This window comes from Rhinolophus ferrumequinum, chromosome 7 (assembly GCF_004115265.2).
Source record: "Rhinolophus ferrumequinum isolate MPI-CBG mRhiFer1 chromosome 7, mRhiFer1_v1.p, whole genome shotgun sequence".
Taxonomy (NCBI): domain Eukaryota; kingdom Metazoa; phylum Chordata; class Mammalia; order Chiroptera; family Rhinolophidae; genus Rhinolophus; species Rhinolophus ferrumequinum.
The window spans coordinates 89,890,402-89,908,537 of record NC_046290.1 but is presented as its reverse complement, the minus strand read 5'-3'; the positions used below and the strand labels follow the sequence as shown (position 1 = coordinate 89,908,537).

Here is an 18,136-nt window from a genome sequence, read left to right as displayed (position 1 = left end):
ACACACACACACGCTCCTTTATCCCTAAATACTTCAGTGTGTATTTCCTTAGGAATATTCCTACATAACCACAGCATAGTCACTAATGTTCATACGTTTAACATTGATACAATAATTTTCCTAATCTAGATCTATATTTCAGTTATGTCAACTGATCCAATTTTTTTTTTTAAGCTACATGATACTCCACGGAGTGGATGAATGTGCCATAGTTTTTCAATCAACTATCTTGGATATTTAGGCAGTTTCCAATATTTTTGCAAATAATGCTGTAATGAATAACTTTGTGCATGTGTATTTTCACATTGTTAGAGGTGTATTTTCAGAGTAAATTCATACATAATTTTGTTAGCTATTGCTAAATTCCCCTCCACATGAGGTTGTACCATTTTGTATTCCATCAGCAATGAGTAAGAATTCCCGTTTCCCCACAAACTCATCAACAGCATGTATTGTCAAACTTTTAAATTTGAGCCAATCTAATAAATATGAAATAATATCTCAATGTAGCTTTAACTGGCATTTATTTTCAATGAAGTTGAGTATCTTTTCATATGATTAAGAACCATTTTTATATTTTTTTTTATGAATTCAAGTTTGTCCATTTTTCTGTGAGACTTGGGGTCTTTTATTTTGGCTCATTTTTTCAAATTTTTGGTATATTAGGAGTAAATATTTTTCTCCTAATCTGTCATTTGTCTTTGCTAATTTATTTTGCCATTCATAACTTCATAAGTTTTTAGAAAAGTTTTATGTAGAAATTCATCAATCATTTCTTTAACTGCATCTGGATTTTGAGTCATGGCTTAAAAGTTTTTCTCTAAACCCACATTTTAGAGGCATTCATTCACATTGTCTTCTAGCACTTGTGTAAGTTTCATTTTTTACATTTAGATTCCTGATTCATTTGGAGTTTATTCTCGAATATGGTGTGAGAAATCAATCTATTTTTAATTTTTCCAAATGGCTGTCAATTATCCCAATACCATTTTTTTTTTAATTTTTATTGGGGAATATTGGGCAACAGTTTATTTTTCCAGCATGTCAAGATATTGTTTTTCAATTTAGTTGTGGGGGGCACAGCTCAGCTCCAAGTCAAGTTGTTGTGTTTTTTGTAATCTAGTTGTGGAGGGCGCAGCCCACTGGCCCATGCGGGACTCGAACCAGCGGCCTTGGTGTTATGAGCACTTCGCTCTAGCCACTGAGCCAACTGGCCGCCCCCCAATACCATTTTTTAAAAAGTCAATCTTGCCCAGTGACCTGAGACATTACCTTTATTATATACTAGATTTCTATATAGAGCCAGGTCTATTTCTGAATCTTTTATTCTATTCCAGTGGTTTATGTACATGCTAGTACATAACACACTGTTTTAACTGTTTATTTTTTTCATCACTTAGTTTCCCTTCATTTCATTAGCACCTTAGTCGAGGCAGCAGGAACCCTTATAATGGAGACTGGAAAAACCTTGTGCAGACTATCAATAATAAACTACTTATTGCTCATTCTGCTTTCCCTGTTCATATGACATTCTGGGCCCTTCTGCAGGAGCCAATGAAATTTCTAGGATGATGTAAATTCTAGGTGAATTTTTCAGACATGGAAATAGCGTAATATTCAAATAGCTCTCAAGTGGGAGTCAAGAAGGCAAACTTCTACAACCTTTCTTCTCCCAATCTCTATCTAAAAGCTATTCTACCACCTCTAAAGAGACTGCAGTTTTTACTAGGGAAGGAAAAACATGTGAAGTGAGCTCTTGGATTTGTAGCCATTTCCTGGCCTCTGGCCACTTAGATGATGAAGCTATGACATGTGGCAATGACAGCAGCCCTTTTACAGGAACCTAACTGCTCTTGCAGAAAACCAAAACTGCTTCTCCTAAGTCCCTCTACTTCTCAAGGCACATCTGCACTACCCAATCCTTGCCATCCTGTCTCCTAGCAGTTTAAATTCCCAGTGACAAACAAGGAACGTCGCCTCCCCTCCTCCCGTCTTCATAAGCTTTTAGTGAAATTTTTTATTCAAACATGTCAACACTGGGGATGGGTTGAACACAATGAATCTCCAGAAGTATGTCCTGCACTGAGATAATAAAAAAAAAAGGTAAGATAGGAATACAAAACTGTAGGAAGCCCAAGTGAATTTCTTTGGCTTATGGAATTTCTAAGTGAAGTCAGAGTCACTGCAGCTGGTGGCACAACAGCTAGAGATGACTGCCAGACTGGGAACCACTAGGGGACAACTTACTGCGGTGTCCTTTCCTCCTGAGGCACCTCCTGAGACAGCATGAGAGCTGTCTAGCTATTAAAATGGCAGAAATCCCGGCCTTTCATTCATTTATTTACCGTCTACTGCGTACCCTGAAGACCTTATGATGCGGGGGAAAAGACTGAAACTGGCTGCACTGAGCTTAAGCTGCCCCTACTGCACACACGCATTTATTGGGGAAGGCGAATCTAGGCACCAAGCAAAAGCTTTGTGATGTACAGGCTCTGTGGCGGGTGCTCGCCCGAAACCCGAAACGAGCCAGGTTGCCCGCAAAGGAACCATTTAGGGTGTTACACATTTCCAGCCCCTATCCTGGGATTCTACTTTAATAGCTCTTGGCTCTACTTGGCAATACTACATTTAAAACAAGTGATCTCTCTATAAAACTCTGTTGTTTTCTAGAAAATTAGGCTGGGACATGAAGCTTAGCATGAAATTGCTCATCCTTGGTACGCCAGCCCTTTCTTTCAATAGTAAAGCATCTAATTCACTTTAGCTATTATCCTGAATGCTAAAAGCGGCAATTCTCAGCTGGGTCCATTTTGCCCTCTATGGGATGTTTGGCAATGTCTGGAAACCTCTTTAGTTGTAACAATTGGGGGATGCTACTGGCATCCGGCAGGCTGAGGACAGGGAAGCGGCTGAAAATCCTACAACGCACAGAACAGCCAGGACCGCCTCCAAAACAAAGAACCGTCTGGCCCAGAATGTCAGTAGTGCCGAGGTTGAGAAACTCTGGAAGTTTCAAAGAGCAAGTAGACTCTAGAGAAACATGTTCTGCCAGTTACTTTCCCTGCCACAGACGTGGAGAAAGTCAACTTGTGTTGCAGGGTGATGGGTGGGGCTTGAAAACCAGCTTCTTTTTTTAAGAAACAGAGGTTCTACTTGTCCCTAGGTTGGGAAAACACAGGTCCTGAAAGTATTTAAGCATCATCAGCCTGCAGACAACATTCATGGCATACATTTTGAGAAAGAAAAATGTTTTAATGCAACAGCTACCCAGGAGAGACTTTGGGCAGAAAGTTACCTGGTTCTGTCTCCACCCAGGGGATAAAAAGAGGTTTCTCTTACAAAGGCCACACCCCCGGAAGTGCCCCCTTCCTCGGCATCACCGCCCATGCAGGCAGCCCCCACAAGTGCACGGCCTCACTCCCAGGTGTGAGAACTGCAGACCCGATCGTCCACAGTGTAAGGTGACCGATGTCCATCGGCTCTGGGGCCCCAGTTTACACCACTGTCCTGACGTAAACAGCACTTCCCTTCAATCTTAAAAGGGCAGAAAATGTACAAGATGACCCTGTGACATCTTGTCCCACCAGAAAGCAAAGAAGCTATCAAAGATTATTAGAGGTGGTCAAAAGGAATCAGGAGCCAAACTGAAGAGGCCCCCACCAGGCAAAGGTGAAATTATTTAAGCATCACAAAGAATAATTGTAGTAGACTGGTTTAAATCCATGAAAACATTTTGATTTTTAAAAAGTGATTGATCACTTTTACAGGAAGCAAAGCCAGATCATTATCGTGAAAACAGGCAAGTAAAGGGAAGAACCAAGCATTTCCTTTCCTCTATGAACTGTACCTAAGAGTAACCTAATAGTTACTGAGGGGAAATTTCTTAGAGGAGCATTCCAGCTAATAAATAATCATTCACAGAATTAATGAAATAAATGGATAGGCAACTAACATTATATAATGAGAAACAACCACACTTGCCACCATCTGTATGGTCTTGCCAAAATGTGAAATATGAATCTGGTTACACGTCTAGACCTGTAACTTTTTAGTTAATACAAAGGGCAGAGAACCATATTAAATAATGCCATGGGTCTGCAAACAACAAAATTCAGACTATAAGAAACTCTACAGGATAATAATCTAGTTGTTTCCATGAATGAATTCCAAGGGGAAAAAAGCACAGGCAGTATAGATTATTAGACTTAGAAGACAAAGCAACAAATTACAATTTATGGATCTTACTTGAATCTTAAAGAAGCTTCTAAAACGTATGTGGGTTTTTAAAAAAGTATTAATTGGGAATTAAGGAACAGTTCATTTTTTAGGTATAATAGTGTGGTTATTTTTTTTAGAGTCCTTACCCTTCAGAGGTACACACTGAAATATTTATAAGCAACATTTGGGATTTGCTTCAAAATACTTCAGTGAGTGAGGACTATGGGGAGGATGGGGTAGAGACGAAGCAAGATTAGCTGAGTTTATAATGGTTCAGGTTGAATGAATACATGAGGATTCGTTTACGTGTTTTAACTTTTCTATTACAAAAAGTCTCTAAATAGAAAAATACAGAAAATATTTGACACTTGACTAGATATAAAAAAATAAGGCTACTATAGTTCCATGGAAAAAATTCTCTTCTGAGGCATTGTGAGGTATCCTCCATCAGCTTCAGTCTCAAAGCAGGCAAGGGAGCTCAAGTGGGAAAGACAGCAAGGCCCGGCTCCCACTAAAGCTTCTCTTAAGAGAGTCCAACCGACTGAAAACCCAGAGCCCTGTTTGGCTCAGCGTATAATCAAAAAGAATCTCCAATTTAATTCAGGTAAACAGAAAGAATGAGCAACTCCCAGCCCTGGATGGCCCCACGCTCCCGCCCTGCTTTGTAACACAGACCTCTCAGACAAAGCCAAACTCAGGCCAGGTCAGCCCCCAGGCCCTCCAGACGAGAAGCCAGAGGCTTAGGAAAAGCCTTCCATTGGCTTTGGCTGCCAGGTGGCCATAAACTTTGCCGGGCTTGTCTGGGAAGTGGGAGTAAAGGCTGATTTTACATCTGAACCTCAATGTTGCTGAGAAGTAGCAGCCCAGCACCTCAGAGAGTGGCCGTTGCAGACACGTCCTGGTTACTGCAACCTCGCGGGGACACCTGCGAGGCCAGGAGGTCACGTGCTAAATCCAAATTAAACACCATGGCTACGTACCAGTAATGGGTGATAAAATAATGTGTTCCAACATGGACTGAGTAATGCAACTATTTGTGTTAAAGTCATTACCATTTATCTTATTTACAATAGAAAATGGGGCGGGGAGGAATCCAGTAAAGGAATACGTATTAAGAAGCATCATGAGACAAATCACATCTTGCAATTATAGTACACTGTCAAAAAAAAAACTGATTTACAGTACACTGTCAAAAGACTCACTCAGCAGCTGGCGTTCAGAGGCACAGCATTACAACCCTGCAGTGCAGTCCATGCAAGTTATGCAGGCTCCGGATTCCAAACAGAAAGGAAACCCTTTACTGAGGTCAAAATAATATAAGAAAGCTTAAACAATTACAAATACTGCATCTTCTCATTTTAAAGAAATGCGTTTTTTTAAATACCTGCAAACACTTTATTTGGTACTCATGCACAACAGACTGCTACCATCTTGTCATCTCCAGTTGGCATTCAGGACCCCAGCACCTCTCAGATGACAAAGATCTGGATGCATTGAGGATGGAGATTATTCAGTAACAAAAGGTAAGTGGCAAAGGCATCTCAGGGCAAGAAGCTGACAGGACCAAGGTCAGACTCAGGTCCCAGGTCCAGAGGGCTCATGGGAGCATCTAGGGGTTCCACCTTGGGTGGTTCTGACGATCAAATACATTCACTAAAATGTAAGCTGCACAAGGTCAGGGATTTTCCCCGTTGTATTCACTGACACCTCGAGCACCGAGAAGAGTTCCTGGCACATTGTTGGGCCTCAAGAAACATGGGGAATGAATCAAGTGAAAATACAGAGAAAAGCATTTTATATGCTCTGAAGTGCCATCAAATATACAGTATTAATACTAGTTCACCCTTCAGATTCATTTAATTAGATCTTTATACAGAACTGAATGTTTTTAAAAATAGTCTCATGTTTATTCAGTTGTTCAATAACAAAATATTAATTTCCTAATAGATGTATGGACAGTTGTTACAGTATAAGGAATGGAATGGGGAAGCTTTACAGATGAGTGTAGAATGTTACAAAGGGGGCTACAAACAAATGAGGCTCCCTGGGTGATCCCAACTAGGAAGGGAAAGATCCAGCACGTGAGCAGGCGGGGCAGAATGAGTGGGCACGAGAAGAACACCCTCTCACAGCGCTCAGCACGAACGTAACCTGGAACACGACAATGAAGGGCTCCGTGTGTGCTTCCAGTGCTAAGTCACAAGCTCGGGGAGCAAGAAGACCACGGTCTTCCCAGCGCCAGGCCTATAGCCGGTGTTCAATAAATACTTGTTAAATGGAAAAGAGAGTGGGGGAGGAAGGGAGACAGTCTGTATCCCTTGCAGGCAGGATACAGACCTCAGAAAAATTGAGTTCAGCTGCCAACATTGACAAAATTTTGCCTTGACTATCAGACTTGCTCAGGAGGCGGATATGACCATCCCACTGAAGGAGAAAAACCTCAACCTGAACCAAAACTCAGGATATCACTTCCCCAAAAGATGGAAAGAAAAATTGTTAGCACCACTTGGCTAAGAGACGTGAGAAGCTATGCTCTCTGGGAACTCAAAATAAACCAGGCCTTGCCCTTTTCCTTTTGAAAAAGTGGAAAGCAAATGGGTCAAAGTGCCTTTCTGCACCCCAGCACCGCTCAAGGCTCCCCTCCAAAGCCCTTCAGTGAGTAAACACGAATGACATCCTCCAGTGAGGTCTCCCTCCACTTGATGGTGCCAGAAGGTCCCAGTGTCTCCAGCATCTTCCATTAGCAAAAAGGATGCATGTGCCCGGGGCACGCTTACTGCACCGCCATCTCCTGTCGATGCTGAGTTTTCTGGTGCCGGTTGAGGATGGACCTCTGGTTGAAGCTCCTCCCACAGGCAGGGCAGTGGTAGGGCTTCTCCCCGGTGTGGATCCTCTGGTGTCTGACCAGCCGCTCCCCTTTACTGAACCGTTTGCCACACACCTGGCACCCGTAGGGCTTCTCCCCAGTGTGGGCTCGCCGGTGCACCGCCAGGTTAGCGTTCCTGCTGAAGCTCTTGCCGCACTCACAGGTGTAGGGCTTCTCCCCAGTGTGTGTCCTCCGATGCACCTGAAGATGCTGTCTGCGGCTGAAGCTTTTCCAGCAGTCCCCACACTTATAGGGCTTCTCCCCCGTGTGGCTCCGCTGGTGGACCTCAAGGTGGTGCCTCTGACTGAAGGTTTTCCAGCACTCGCTGCACACATACGGTCTCTTTCCCAGGTGGGTTCTCTGGTGCTTCATGAGGTACTCTCTCAGAGTGAACCCTTTCCCACACTCGACGCAGCCATAGGATTTCTCTTCTTCATGGGTTCGCTGGTGTCTGACGAGATTTGAGCTCCGACTGAAGCCTTTTCCACACTCGGGGCACTGAAAAGGCTTCCAGAAGGAGCTGTGGGTCTTGAGGTCATCGGGCAGGGGAAGGACGCCATGCTGGGGAGGAAGCGGCCCTGGCATGTTTCCCACAGAGCTGCCGGACTCCTGCTCACAGCTTCTTCCAAGCTCAGGGCTCTGGAGAGCAGCTTCCCCAAACCTCTCTGATGTCCCCTGAGCAAGCGCCGCCTTGAGGTCTGTCGGCTGGGTTTTGGCCTCCTTTTCCTTGCTCCCAATGTCTACAGGACAAAGGAGATACAGATTGATTCTGTAGCAGCTATGACAGTAAATTTATGTTAGAACGTGGCTTCTAAGCATGTCCCATTAACAATTCCTTCTTTCCATTACCAGAAACCTCTATATTTTATTTCCACTGACCCTAAAGTCAGATTTTCCTTTACTTCTTTCCATCTCTGTCATGGACTGAATGTTTGTGTCCCCCACCCCTCAAATTCCTAGGTCAAAGCCCTAAACCCCAATGTAACGCTATTAGGAAGTGCAGCCTTTGGCACATAAGTAAGGCCATGAAGGCAACCGCTGCGCCCACGCTGGGATCCGTGTCCTTGTAAGACAGACACAGATCTCTCCCCATCCCGCCTCTGCCATGTGAGGATATGTCAAGAAGGTGGTTGTCTGCCAGCCAAGAGAAAGGCCCTCAGCAGACAATGGATCTGCCAGCACCTTGATCTTGGACTTCCCTGCCTCCAGAACTATGAGAAATAAGTCTCTTGTTTAAATCACTCAGTCCCAAGCTAAGACAAACTCCATGCCTTCTTATAGAACAGTCTGCCAAATTTTAATGTCTTCCCAATTAACTTTCCAATTCAGACTCCTGTATTTCCTTCAAAATCTAACTCACTGATTTCTTTTAAGAAACACACCCTGATTATTCTTGTATTCTCGATCTCTTCAGCACATATGTATTCAATCAGCACTGTTTATTTTGCACTTATTTATATGTGACCTTGTTGTAAATGCTACTTTACATCCATCCAAATGTTTGCCTTCCTCAGTGATTATAAGCCTGTTCCAGGAATCAACGACTCCCTGCAGCTCTCCACAGCCTCCATTAACCTGCTCAGCTTGCCGTCCCTGCTCATGCAGCTCCCTCCGCCCAGCCTTGTTTTATTTACTAATCTGCTTCTCCTGGGGGCCTGGCACAGGGGCTGACTCAGGGAAAATGCATAATGACTGCTGCATGGACAAATGAACCCAGTCTGTCCGTGACGTTCTTGTACAGGCCACCTCTACGTTACCATCTCTATTAGGATCGAAATGCCTGTGGATGTTACTGAAATGCCTTACCCCTTCTAGAAGCCCTTCCTCTGATCCCTCTTACACTAAGTTAACAGAACAATGGTTTATGGAAAAACAAAAGGAAGAGGGAGAGAAAAAAAGACAAGAAAATGTACTAGGAAGCAAAGAAGCCAAGAGAGAAATGGTAAGTGGTGCGTAAAGGGGAAAGGAGTCCTTTCAGGCAAGATCATTAAGAGAAAAAGAAAACAGACGTTACATGTTTCCTGATCTGATCAAAATATAAAGGACACAGCTATCATCTCTGATGCACTTTTTTATAAACTTCATGAAAGTAAAAGTGTACAAAACATAAACGTGGAGCTCAAAGACTTTTCATAATGAACACAACTATGTCATCAGCTTCCAGTTCAAGAGACACTACCCACGCCCAGAAGTCCTCTCCCATCCCCACCAATGCGTATATCCTGCCCTCAGGGTAACATGCTATCCAGAATTTCATGACCATAAAGTACTTTTGTCGGTTCTTGAATTTCATGTAATTGATTCACACATTGTTTGTGGCTTTAATAGTATTACGCTTGTGACATTCACCATATCATGGTGTGTAGCTATAGTTACACTACATTCTTTTTCACTGGTGTATAGTATTACACTGTAAGAATATATTCCATCCTATTTATTAATCTGACTGATGTTCACTTGGGTGGTTTCCAGTTTTGAGGTATTATGAATAGTAAAATTAAAATGATATGCAATGCATAAACCTTAAATGTACCCTGAAGAAATGCAAATATGTGCTACATATTACATATTACAGAATTTTATTTTCTCACTCAGCTGTCAATGCAAGAGCCAACACAGGGCACTGCAGGGGTTTGGGGACTGCCAGAGAGTGAAGAGCAGTGCGGAAAGTCTCTGTGAGTTGAATGGAGAGGAAAGTGGGGAAAAGAAAAGACACGTGGTTGGGAACGGCTCTCTTCTTCGTTCCCTCAAATTCTCTTCTTTTCCTTTAATAACTTCTTTGTAAGTTATGTACTGACCACTCATATGTCCTGACCCCACGTGGCCTTTTTTCATCTTGAAATATGTTGAGGAAGGCTGAAGGCTGAGATGGCGAGCAGATGGTAGGCCTAGGAAACAGACCTTCACCTCACCCAACCTCAGCAGAAACGCTTAGGGAAGTGCTTCGGTTCTGAAACAATGAGTGAGTAAGAGGACAAACATACAGCAGAGTCTCTAGAACAGTCAGAAGTGGCCAGGAGGGTGCAAAAACCCTCTGGGAACAGGAGAGCAGAATCCTTCCCCCAGAGTGTCACCACTGGCAGAGGTACACCGCTGAGGGGCATTAAGACACTACAATGATGGCACTTGCGTCTGGGGCACACTGCACGAGCTCCTGTGCTGTGCAGTTATCTCTGAGGGGTCCACATCCGCCACCATCAGAGCAGTGTTACATCTCTTCCTCATGGTGTGACAACCTTGTACCGGACCCAGGTCTCCTGAGCCCCCTCCGCTCACCCACTCTGTAATTACAGGCACTTGGGCCCTTCATCAGACTGTTAGGACTGTAGAGGCAAGTGCCTTTGTTTTTAACTCTTTATAGTGACTAGCAGGGTGCTGGCCACATAGTAAACGCCAAATAAAAATTCTGGGGTGTATAACTGAATGAATGCTGACTGACTCATAAAGGAATCACTTAATAATACTTATACAACTAATAAAAATATCTAGCACTACCATGCTTGCCAAATGCTTAGATTTATTATCTCATTAAATCCTCACCACTCCATGAGACAGTGTTCTATAAATATCCCCATTTTATAACTAAGGAAACGCAGAGCTGAAAAGGTCAAGTAAGATGCCCAAGGTCACAGTTAGGAAGTGGTGGAGTCAGGATGGGTTCTCTCATGTCCTGAAGGAAGTACAATGACACTCTCACTCATCCCTCAACATATTTCAAGACGAAAAAAGGCCACGTGGGGTCAGGACATAGGAGCGGTCAGTACATAACTTACAAAGAAGTTAATAAAAAATAAAAGAATTTGAGGGACTGAAGGAGAGGGCCATTCCCAACCACGTGTATTTCCTCTCCCCGCTCACCTCTCCATTCAGCCCACAGAGACTTTCCACACTGCTCTTCACTCTGGCAGCCCCCAAACCCCTGCAGCGCCCTCTGCTGGCTTTCCCAGCAGGGCCTTGGCCCTGCACTTCCCTCCTCTTTCCTCCTGCTGGTCCTCCTCCTCCTGAGCTCCTTTCCTGTGTGTGACGGCAAAGTCCTCCCAGCTCCCACCTCACATGAGATAGGCCCAATGGAGGCTCTGCTTGTTCCGTGACACAGGCCCACACCGACCCCTCCTGTCTCTAAAATCCTACTGTATGTTCTCGTGCCTTCTACACTCACTGCAGGCTCCAAAGGCTTCACTACGTTAGTCCTGCCCCAACACAAAGCTACATGTGGAGCCTGCATACAGAGGGCTCTCAGTAAACATCTGCTGAACGAACGCGATCAGAGAATCAATCCTTTGCTGCTTTTCTCCTGCTCTCAAGCATGGTACCCTTCAATCACGGACACAGACTAGGTGCTCGGGAAGTCCTAATGACGGACCTGTCTCATCACAGCCAGAATAATTACCTCATGTCTTCTTGCCCCTTGTCCACTCCTCTCCTGACACAGGAATGCATCTAGCTAGTTCTCACCTCCTTGGTCCATGCTCTTGCCTTGGTCCCATTTACTCGTGTGTCGTGAAGTCCCCTTCCTTTGTCAGTATAGCACCAGATTCTGAAATCTGGAGCAAGGGCAAGAACCCTAGCTTCCACACACCTCGGTCTCTTTCCTGTGGGATGGAAACAATCTTACCTGGAGCTGAGGCCCCACAGTCCTGTGGTTCCACGTACTCCCCAAAGCAGTCTATCTGAGCTGGGGTCACGTGCCTCCACTCCTCCGGGAAGGCCAGAGCAATATCTTTAAATGGTCCCAAGCCCTGAAACAACAGGAGAGGTCTATGGATAAAGAAAGAATCCTGAAGTAGGAGCGGTTCATAAGGAGAGAGACCACAGGGGACGACACTCTAGGGCAGAAGAGAGTGAGACGGAAGGAACCAGGGTCCCTAGATGGCCTTGGGAGCAGAAACGCCTACCTCTCGACGGTGTGATGACAAAGAGTAATGGACTTGTTTGAGCCACTTTATTTCCGAGTCTCTGCTGCACGCTTAGCTCATACCTAACAACCACAGCACCTGATTTCTACTTTTATTATAAATCACCTCGACTAAATCCTCAAGCTTGATCAAACCTGGAAGCTGCTATTTATCCCCTCATTTCGAACTGATTTTCCCTCAGAGATAAGTAAACATTTGTGTAAGCCCTGTTTTAACAATGCCATGTTAAAATAAATGCATTTTTATTCACAAAACCATGAAGAACTATTATGAAGATCTAACCAAATTAAAACATGCTGTCATTTTGCATTTCCTCCAAACCCCATCCTAAGAAAACAGGAATAAGAAATGACGCAGGCATCAAACCTTGCCCAATACTGCTTTAGCTAGATCAGACTTGACTCACTTCTTTTTTTCTGCCAAATGACATATTTTCTTCTACAAGGAACTCTTCAGTTTAAGACTCGCACTTTAAAACTCATTGTGTCCTTCAGAAAGGTGCCACACTGGAAATCGTCCACCTCCCTGGTAACGCTCAGCATCTCATGGAAGAGACTTACACTGGGGCAAGAATACCCCATCTGTGCTCTAGTTCCCCCACTCATGGCAGGCTAAGAAGTGCAAAGAAGGCCAAAACTCCGGGTGTGGCCAGAGTAGGGGCCAGACAGCCACTCTGCTCGGTAGTCCTGGGAGCCCCAACCATAAGTCATTACCCTCCTCAGCTGTGGGGGGACGGGAGGTGCAGAGAAGAGCAGCAGCAGAAGGACCCATAAAGACTATGTACAAAGGGTGACTGCTCTCCTAGCCGGCCACCACGCCCTGGATCACACCTATGGGGTTGCTGTCAACAATCTCCTCCTCCTGCTCACAATTAAGAGAGAAATACTGGGTTAATAAAAAAAATCAAAAAGTAATACCAACGAGTGAGTAGAGCCTTAGCCTGGACCCTAAGGTATAAGCTCGATTCAAATTAACAACTGAGGAGGGTAAAGTGGAGAGAACAAGGCTGTCACGTCCACTGGAACAAGAAAGGCAGACACCTTCAACTCTGTGGATGGAGCTCTGCTGTGAAGAGAAACCTTGGGGAAAGTAAACCCCACTCAAAGCAACATCATGATCACTGGAAGGACAGAGGCACAGCTCACCTGGGATCCAGCAGTAAGGAATCCCGCTGCCATCTCTTGGTCTCTGGTGTTCACTGGGGGGAGACCAGGACCAGCCTGAAGAACTGGCAGAGCTGAGCATGGGGAAAAAAGCATGAGCAGGATTAGTGCTGCCTTGCAGTTGGCCCATTCAAAGCTATTCACTGCCTGACACACACAACCCCAGGAACCACAGGAGACTCCAGACAGAGAGGGGTTTGGGTGTACCTTACCCTGTTCTCAGCTGGGAGACGGTCCCAACCCAATATGCCCTGTCCGTTCAGGGCTAACCATGCTCCCTACCCTGGGAATAACCCCCTCTGAGATTCAGGAACACAATAACGTCATACATTCCTTTTAGGGATATGGTCTGTCTGCCTAGTTAAAAAACGTGTCAGCTACGCATTTCCTGGTGGTTTCCAGAAGGGATGTGAAAGAAAGGAGAATAAATGACAAGCGACACAGTCCCAGCTATCCTCTGCAGAAATCAGCGAGTCGAGGTATAGAAAACAATTTCACTTCATCTGTTTCCTACTAAAGTCAAGGAAGTAGCCAAGAAAGCTCAGAATTACACCTCGCAGGCAACTTAATGTATCGGTTGCTCGGTTTATAAAGGAAAAGATGAGGGGAGGATACAAAACACCATGTCCTGTGCCCTTAATTCCTTACTGTTCGCGTCTTACCCTGCTCCTGGAAGGCCTGCGTCCCAGCTCCCGGGTCCTGATTGAGCTGCTCCTCGGTGCCTTGGTCTAGGCCTTGGACTCCTTCCCCATGGGACATGCCCCACTCAGGCTTGACCTCCACTGGCCCCAGGTGCACACCTGGTTCCCAAGGGCCTCTGCAAAGTGCCGTCTCCTCCTGCTCTGCCTGCATGTGGCATGGCACCTAAAAACAGTCCCCAACACCTATTAGAATGAGGCCTGGAAAGACTGTTATTAGTTGAATTTAAACCTAAAAGGACAGACAAGAAAAGGATGATTCCAGCCGCAGGGGGCAGGAAGGACAAGCCGGCTCAGCTCCTCACCAGGACATCAGTGAGAAGGTGAAAGGGAAGCTGAACTCCCTTTCTCAGGCTCTGAGCAACTTTTATGAGTCCATGCTGTTTTACAAGATACCTTCTGTCTGCCTCAAGACAGATCAAATTCCACCACGAATAATATCACAGAGAGCCTAAATATTGTCCTATTGAGAATTTTAGCCCAACACGCTCTCGACGAGGAAAAAAAAAATTCCCTAGTTACACATGCTGAAAGTAAAAACACAAAGCCTCGATTCTTCAGCGAATTAGCGAGTGAGAAAAAGTTGTTCTCTTCGTTTCCAGCCAACATGCAGGTGACTGTGTCAGAAAGTGACAGAGATATGGCCAGAGTCTCAAGGAAGCATGCGAGTAGCAATTAGAATATTCTCCAAGTAGACTTTCCTGCATTCCCACATGCAGCTCTGCCCAAGGAGGAATGGGTCTAGAAGGGACCTTGAAATCCATCACAACTGCCTTATTTGGGCCTGAGGCCCACAAGGGAACTATAGCCAGGCCTCTGCCTGATGACCAAAACAGAAGCCCCGGGAATGGCTTTTCTTGCTGAAAACTCCACTGCCCCGCAAAGAAGTACCGCAGAGAGTCTAGGAGCTGAGGAGGGAGATTCTGCACCTCATCCACTCCCACTGCTTCCTCAAACCTTTCAATTCTTTAAGTCTCCCCTTCCCACACCAACAAGTAAGACCTGACACCCCTTCTCACCCACCGCCTTGGCCTCCAGTGCTCTCTCTGTGAAGTCCTCCACCATGGCCACGAGGGCCTTGCCACTCTCCAGGCCGTGCTCCCGAATCCAGGCATAGAACTCCCGGGGCAGGATGGTGAGGAACTGCTCCAGCACCAGCAGCTCCAGGATCTGCTCCTTGGTGTGCAGCTCGGGCCTCAGCCACCGGCGACAGAGCTCCTGGAGTTCCCTGAGGGCTTCCTGGGGACCAGCTGCCTCCTGGTAGCGGAACTGCCGAAACCTCAGCCGAAAAGTCTCAGGACTAGAGTCCTCCCTTCCCCTGCCCCATGGCAACTCTTTCTCCAGTTTTACCACAGGAACACCCATCTGCTGCTGAGGATCTTCCGCCATCCCTGGACGCTCTTTAAGCATCTTCACTCTCCCACCCAGAAGACTGATGGTCTGTTGGGAAGACCAGACAATGAGCATAAGTGAGACTGAAAGATCAGTCGATCCCAGTTGTCTCTACATCAAGGAATATTCTGCTGGAGAACATGGTAATTATCTTCTATGAGACATTTTCAAAAGACTGAACTATGTCAATCCTTGAAAACTATGTCAATCAATTCAGTATCTGCTAACCACCTGATATGGGCAGAGAGTAAATACAAAATGTATAGGTTTTAGCTTACACCCACAAATACCTTTAGGGAGATACCATTAGGGAGATAACACTACAATGGGGGACTGTAAGATAGGTGATAATTTGGTCACCAGGGCACACTCTTCCAACACTAAAGGAAATATACATTGAACACATACATATACCAGGCCCACAGAAACTAAAAATACAATAGAGAACAAGATAGACAAGGTATTGCCCTTTGAAACTCATATACTAGTACAGCAGACAGAAAAAATATGTAAGCAAATAAATTAAAATCATAATTGGGGATAAGTTCTAGAAAGGAAACAAGTAAGGTGCTCTGTTGATGGGAGACAACTTCGAGAAAGCTTTTCTGAAGAGATGACACTTAGGCTGAGACCCAAAGGATAAGAATGAGCCAGTCATTCAAAGAGCATTCCAGACAAAAGCTTTGAGGCTAGAAATTACTCTGCGTGTCGGATACCAATCCAAAGTGCAGTGTGACTTCAGCAGAGCGAATGGACAGAGCTACACAAGAAGTTGTGGTACAGACAGGCAGAAACCAAATTACCCAGGGCCTGGACCACAGTAAAGATTTATGGGCTTTGCGCTTACTTCTTATTTTCGTGGGGAGCTACATGTTTTACAAAGGTCACTTTGCATGCAGTATGTCAAGAACAGATTAGAGGGGAAAAGAAGAGAAACAGCAGTGATGATGGTCCAACCAGGAGATGATTAAAGGCTTAGATCAGGATGGTGGCAAAGCAGCAGACAAAGCCAAGACATATTTTGGAGGTAAACCCAACAGATTTGCTAGTGGTTTGGATGTATGCGCAACCTAAAACAAACAGAGCAACATATATACCATTATTATAACTGATCAAAAGATTTCTAACTCGTGTAGGCTTTGCCATTTAGAAAGCATGTGAACACACATACTCGCATTTAATACTGACAACAATTCTGTATGGTGAGCACTACTTCCCCTACTTTTCAGATGAAGAAGCTGAAAATGTAAGAGGTGAGATGGCGGGCCAAGGTCAGCCTACCAACATATATAAATATGGTTTAGATGAGAAATATTGGAAGCCAAAAAGGGAAAGGGAAATGTAGGTTCAAGTGCTCATGAGAAAAAAGAGGCTTGTACTAGACTGGAGAATGAACACTATTTAATTCCCGAGGGAGGGGGGGACGGGGGGGGGGGGGGGGGGGGGGAGACAGGGGGACAGGGAGGTGACCTAGGCTGGGGAGACACACCTGGAAGTCCAAAAAATGGAGTAAGGAGCTCAGCTTTGGGGGACAGGGAGATCACTCTAAATGGAGCAGAGAATAAGCAACTGGCAGAAGGCACCTCCGAAGCTTCTCTTAATATTCTATTAGGTGTTTGTGTATTTTATCTATCCTTCTTAAACCTATTTTACATTTTCAGTCTATTCGTTTTCTCTCGTGCATCAACTGAGATTGCTGTTTCATGACCTTCTAGCTATTACATTTATCCCACTATAGTGCAAATGTTTACCAATGTGTCTCTGTCTACCAGAATCCCTGAACACAAGAAAGCTCCTCACTCATCTTTTATCCCTGACATCTGATAAAGAGAAGGCCCCATTGCTATTAGTTAAATGAGTGTCCTAGGCTGGCTCTAAAATAACTAATTTGACTTTTCAAAGAGTTCCACTTTGATTCGAGGTCTCGGGTTCGTGGACACCTCTGCGTTAGGCTAACCCTGGCCAGGCGGGATCAGCCTTGCTCGCTCCTACCTGAGCGTCTCGCGGATGCCCCGCCCCCCTATTCCCCGGGTCCCGGGTGGCCAGGCCTCGGTTTCGGCGGAGGCGGCTCCAAGGAGGCGCGCCGCCCGCAGCGTAAGTCCTGCCGCCGCCGATGCCCGGAGCTGCACCACAGCCCAGCCCCGGCACCCCGACCACCGACACCCCGCCGCGCCGCGCGGACCCAGCCCGGCTCTCACCCGCTGCCCCGCACCCGCTTCGGGGTCGCCACTGCCCTCGGTGGACCGGAAGTGGGCCGCGGACGCTGTCAGACAGGTGCGTAAGGAAAGGGCACCTTCCGTTTCCTCTCTAGGACTTTCGGAGGTCGGGGCGTCTCGGTGGTCGCTCGTCCCCGGGGACTGTTCCCGAGCGTGCGCGGGACCGCGAGAAGCTTTTTCCCGAGCTACATGCACCCCTGAGGCTCTCTCGGTTGGCAGGCTCCTTTGCACGTCCATGCCTTTGCACCTGTTTTCCCTCTGTGGAAGGACTCTCCAGACATATACCGGGCACGGCGCCTCTCTCAGGGGCCTTTAGAGACCAGTGGGTCAACACGTGTTCATTCTGTGCGCCTCGGTGCTCTTTGTACGAGGCATAGGGGCCCAAGGTGACGGAGGGGAGCACTGAATATTATAGGTTCACGAAAGAGGGGCCTCTACCCCGGTAGGGGGGAGGTGGCGTGGGGAGGAGGAGTCAAAGAAGGCTTCTTGGAGGAGCCTGCACCTGAGCTCAGATTTGAAGGGTGTAGCAAAAAATGAGGTAAGTGTCCCCAGCCGAGGGAGCACGAGGAGCCCAGAGAGTGGGAAGGTATTAACGGCATTCCCGCACCATCAGAGCCATTGGAGCAGACAGTTAAATTAGGTATTTCAGAAGGTAACCTGAAGGCAA

The 18,136-nt window shown here is 45.9% G+C and overlaps 1 protein-coding gene across 3 annotated transcripts; it reads right to left on the bottom strand.

Annotated features, from left to right (window-relative positions):
- Nucleotides 1-3,884: 3,884 nt before the first annotated feature.
- Nucleotides 3,885-17,501, bottom strand: ZSCAN25 (zinc finger and SCAN domain containing 25). 3 transcript variants are annotated; one of them, XM_033109984.1, is made up of 6 exons: nucleotides 16,743-16,845; nucleotides 14,885-15,301; nucleotides 13,826-14,027; nucleotides 13,146-13,237; nucleotides 11,700-11,823; nucleotides 3,886-7,824 (listed from the first exon to the last, which is right to left on the bottom strand). In XM_033109984.1, exons 2-6 carry the CDS (start codon nucleotides 15,269-15,271, stop codon nucleotides 6,992-6,994), a joined length of 1,638 nt encoding a protein of 545 aa, XP_032965875.1. In that variant the 5' UTR covers nucleotides 15,272-15,301; nucleotides 16,743-16,845; the 3' UTR covers nucleotides 3,886-6,991. The 3 variants fall into 3 exon arrangements, with proteins under 3 accessions (XP_032965876.1, XP_032965875.1, XP_032965874.1); XM_033109983.1 differs by lacking the exon at nucleotides 16,743-16,845 and adding an exon at nucleotides 17,452-17,501 and having other exon boundaries at nucleotides 3,887-7,824; XM_033109985.1 differs by lacking the exon at nucleotides 16,743-16,845 and having other exon boundaries at nucleotides 3,885-7,824; nucleotides 14,881-15,251.
- Between the last annotated feature and the right edge of the window lie 635 nt (nucleotides 17,502-18,136).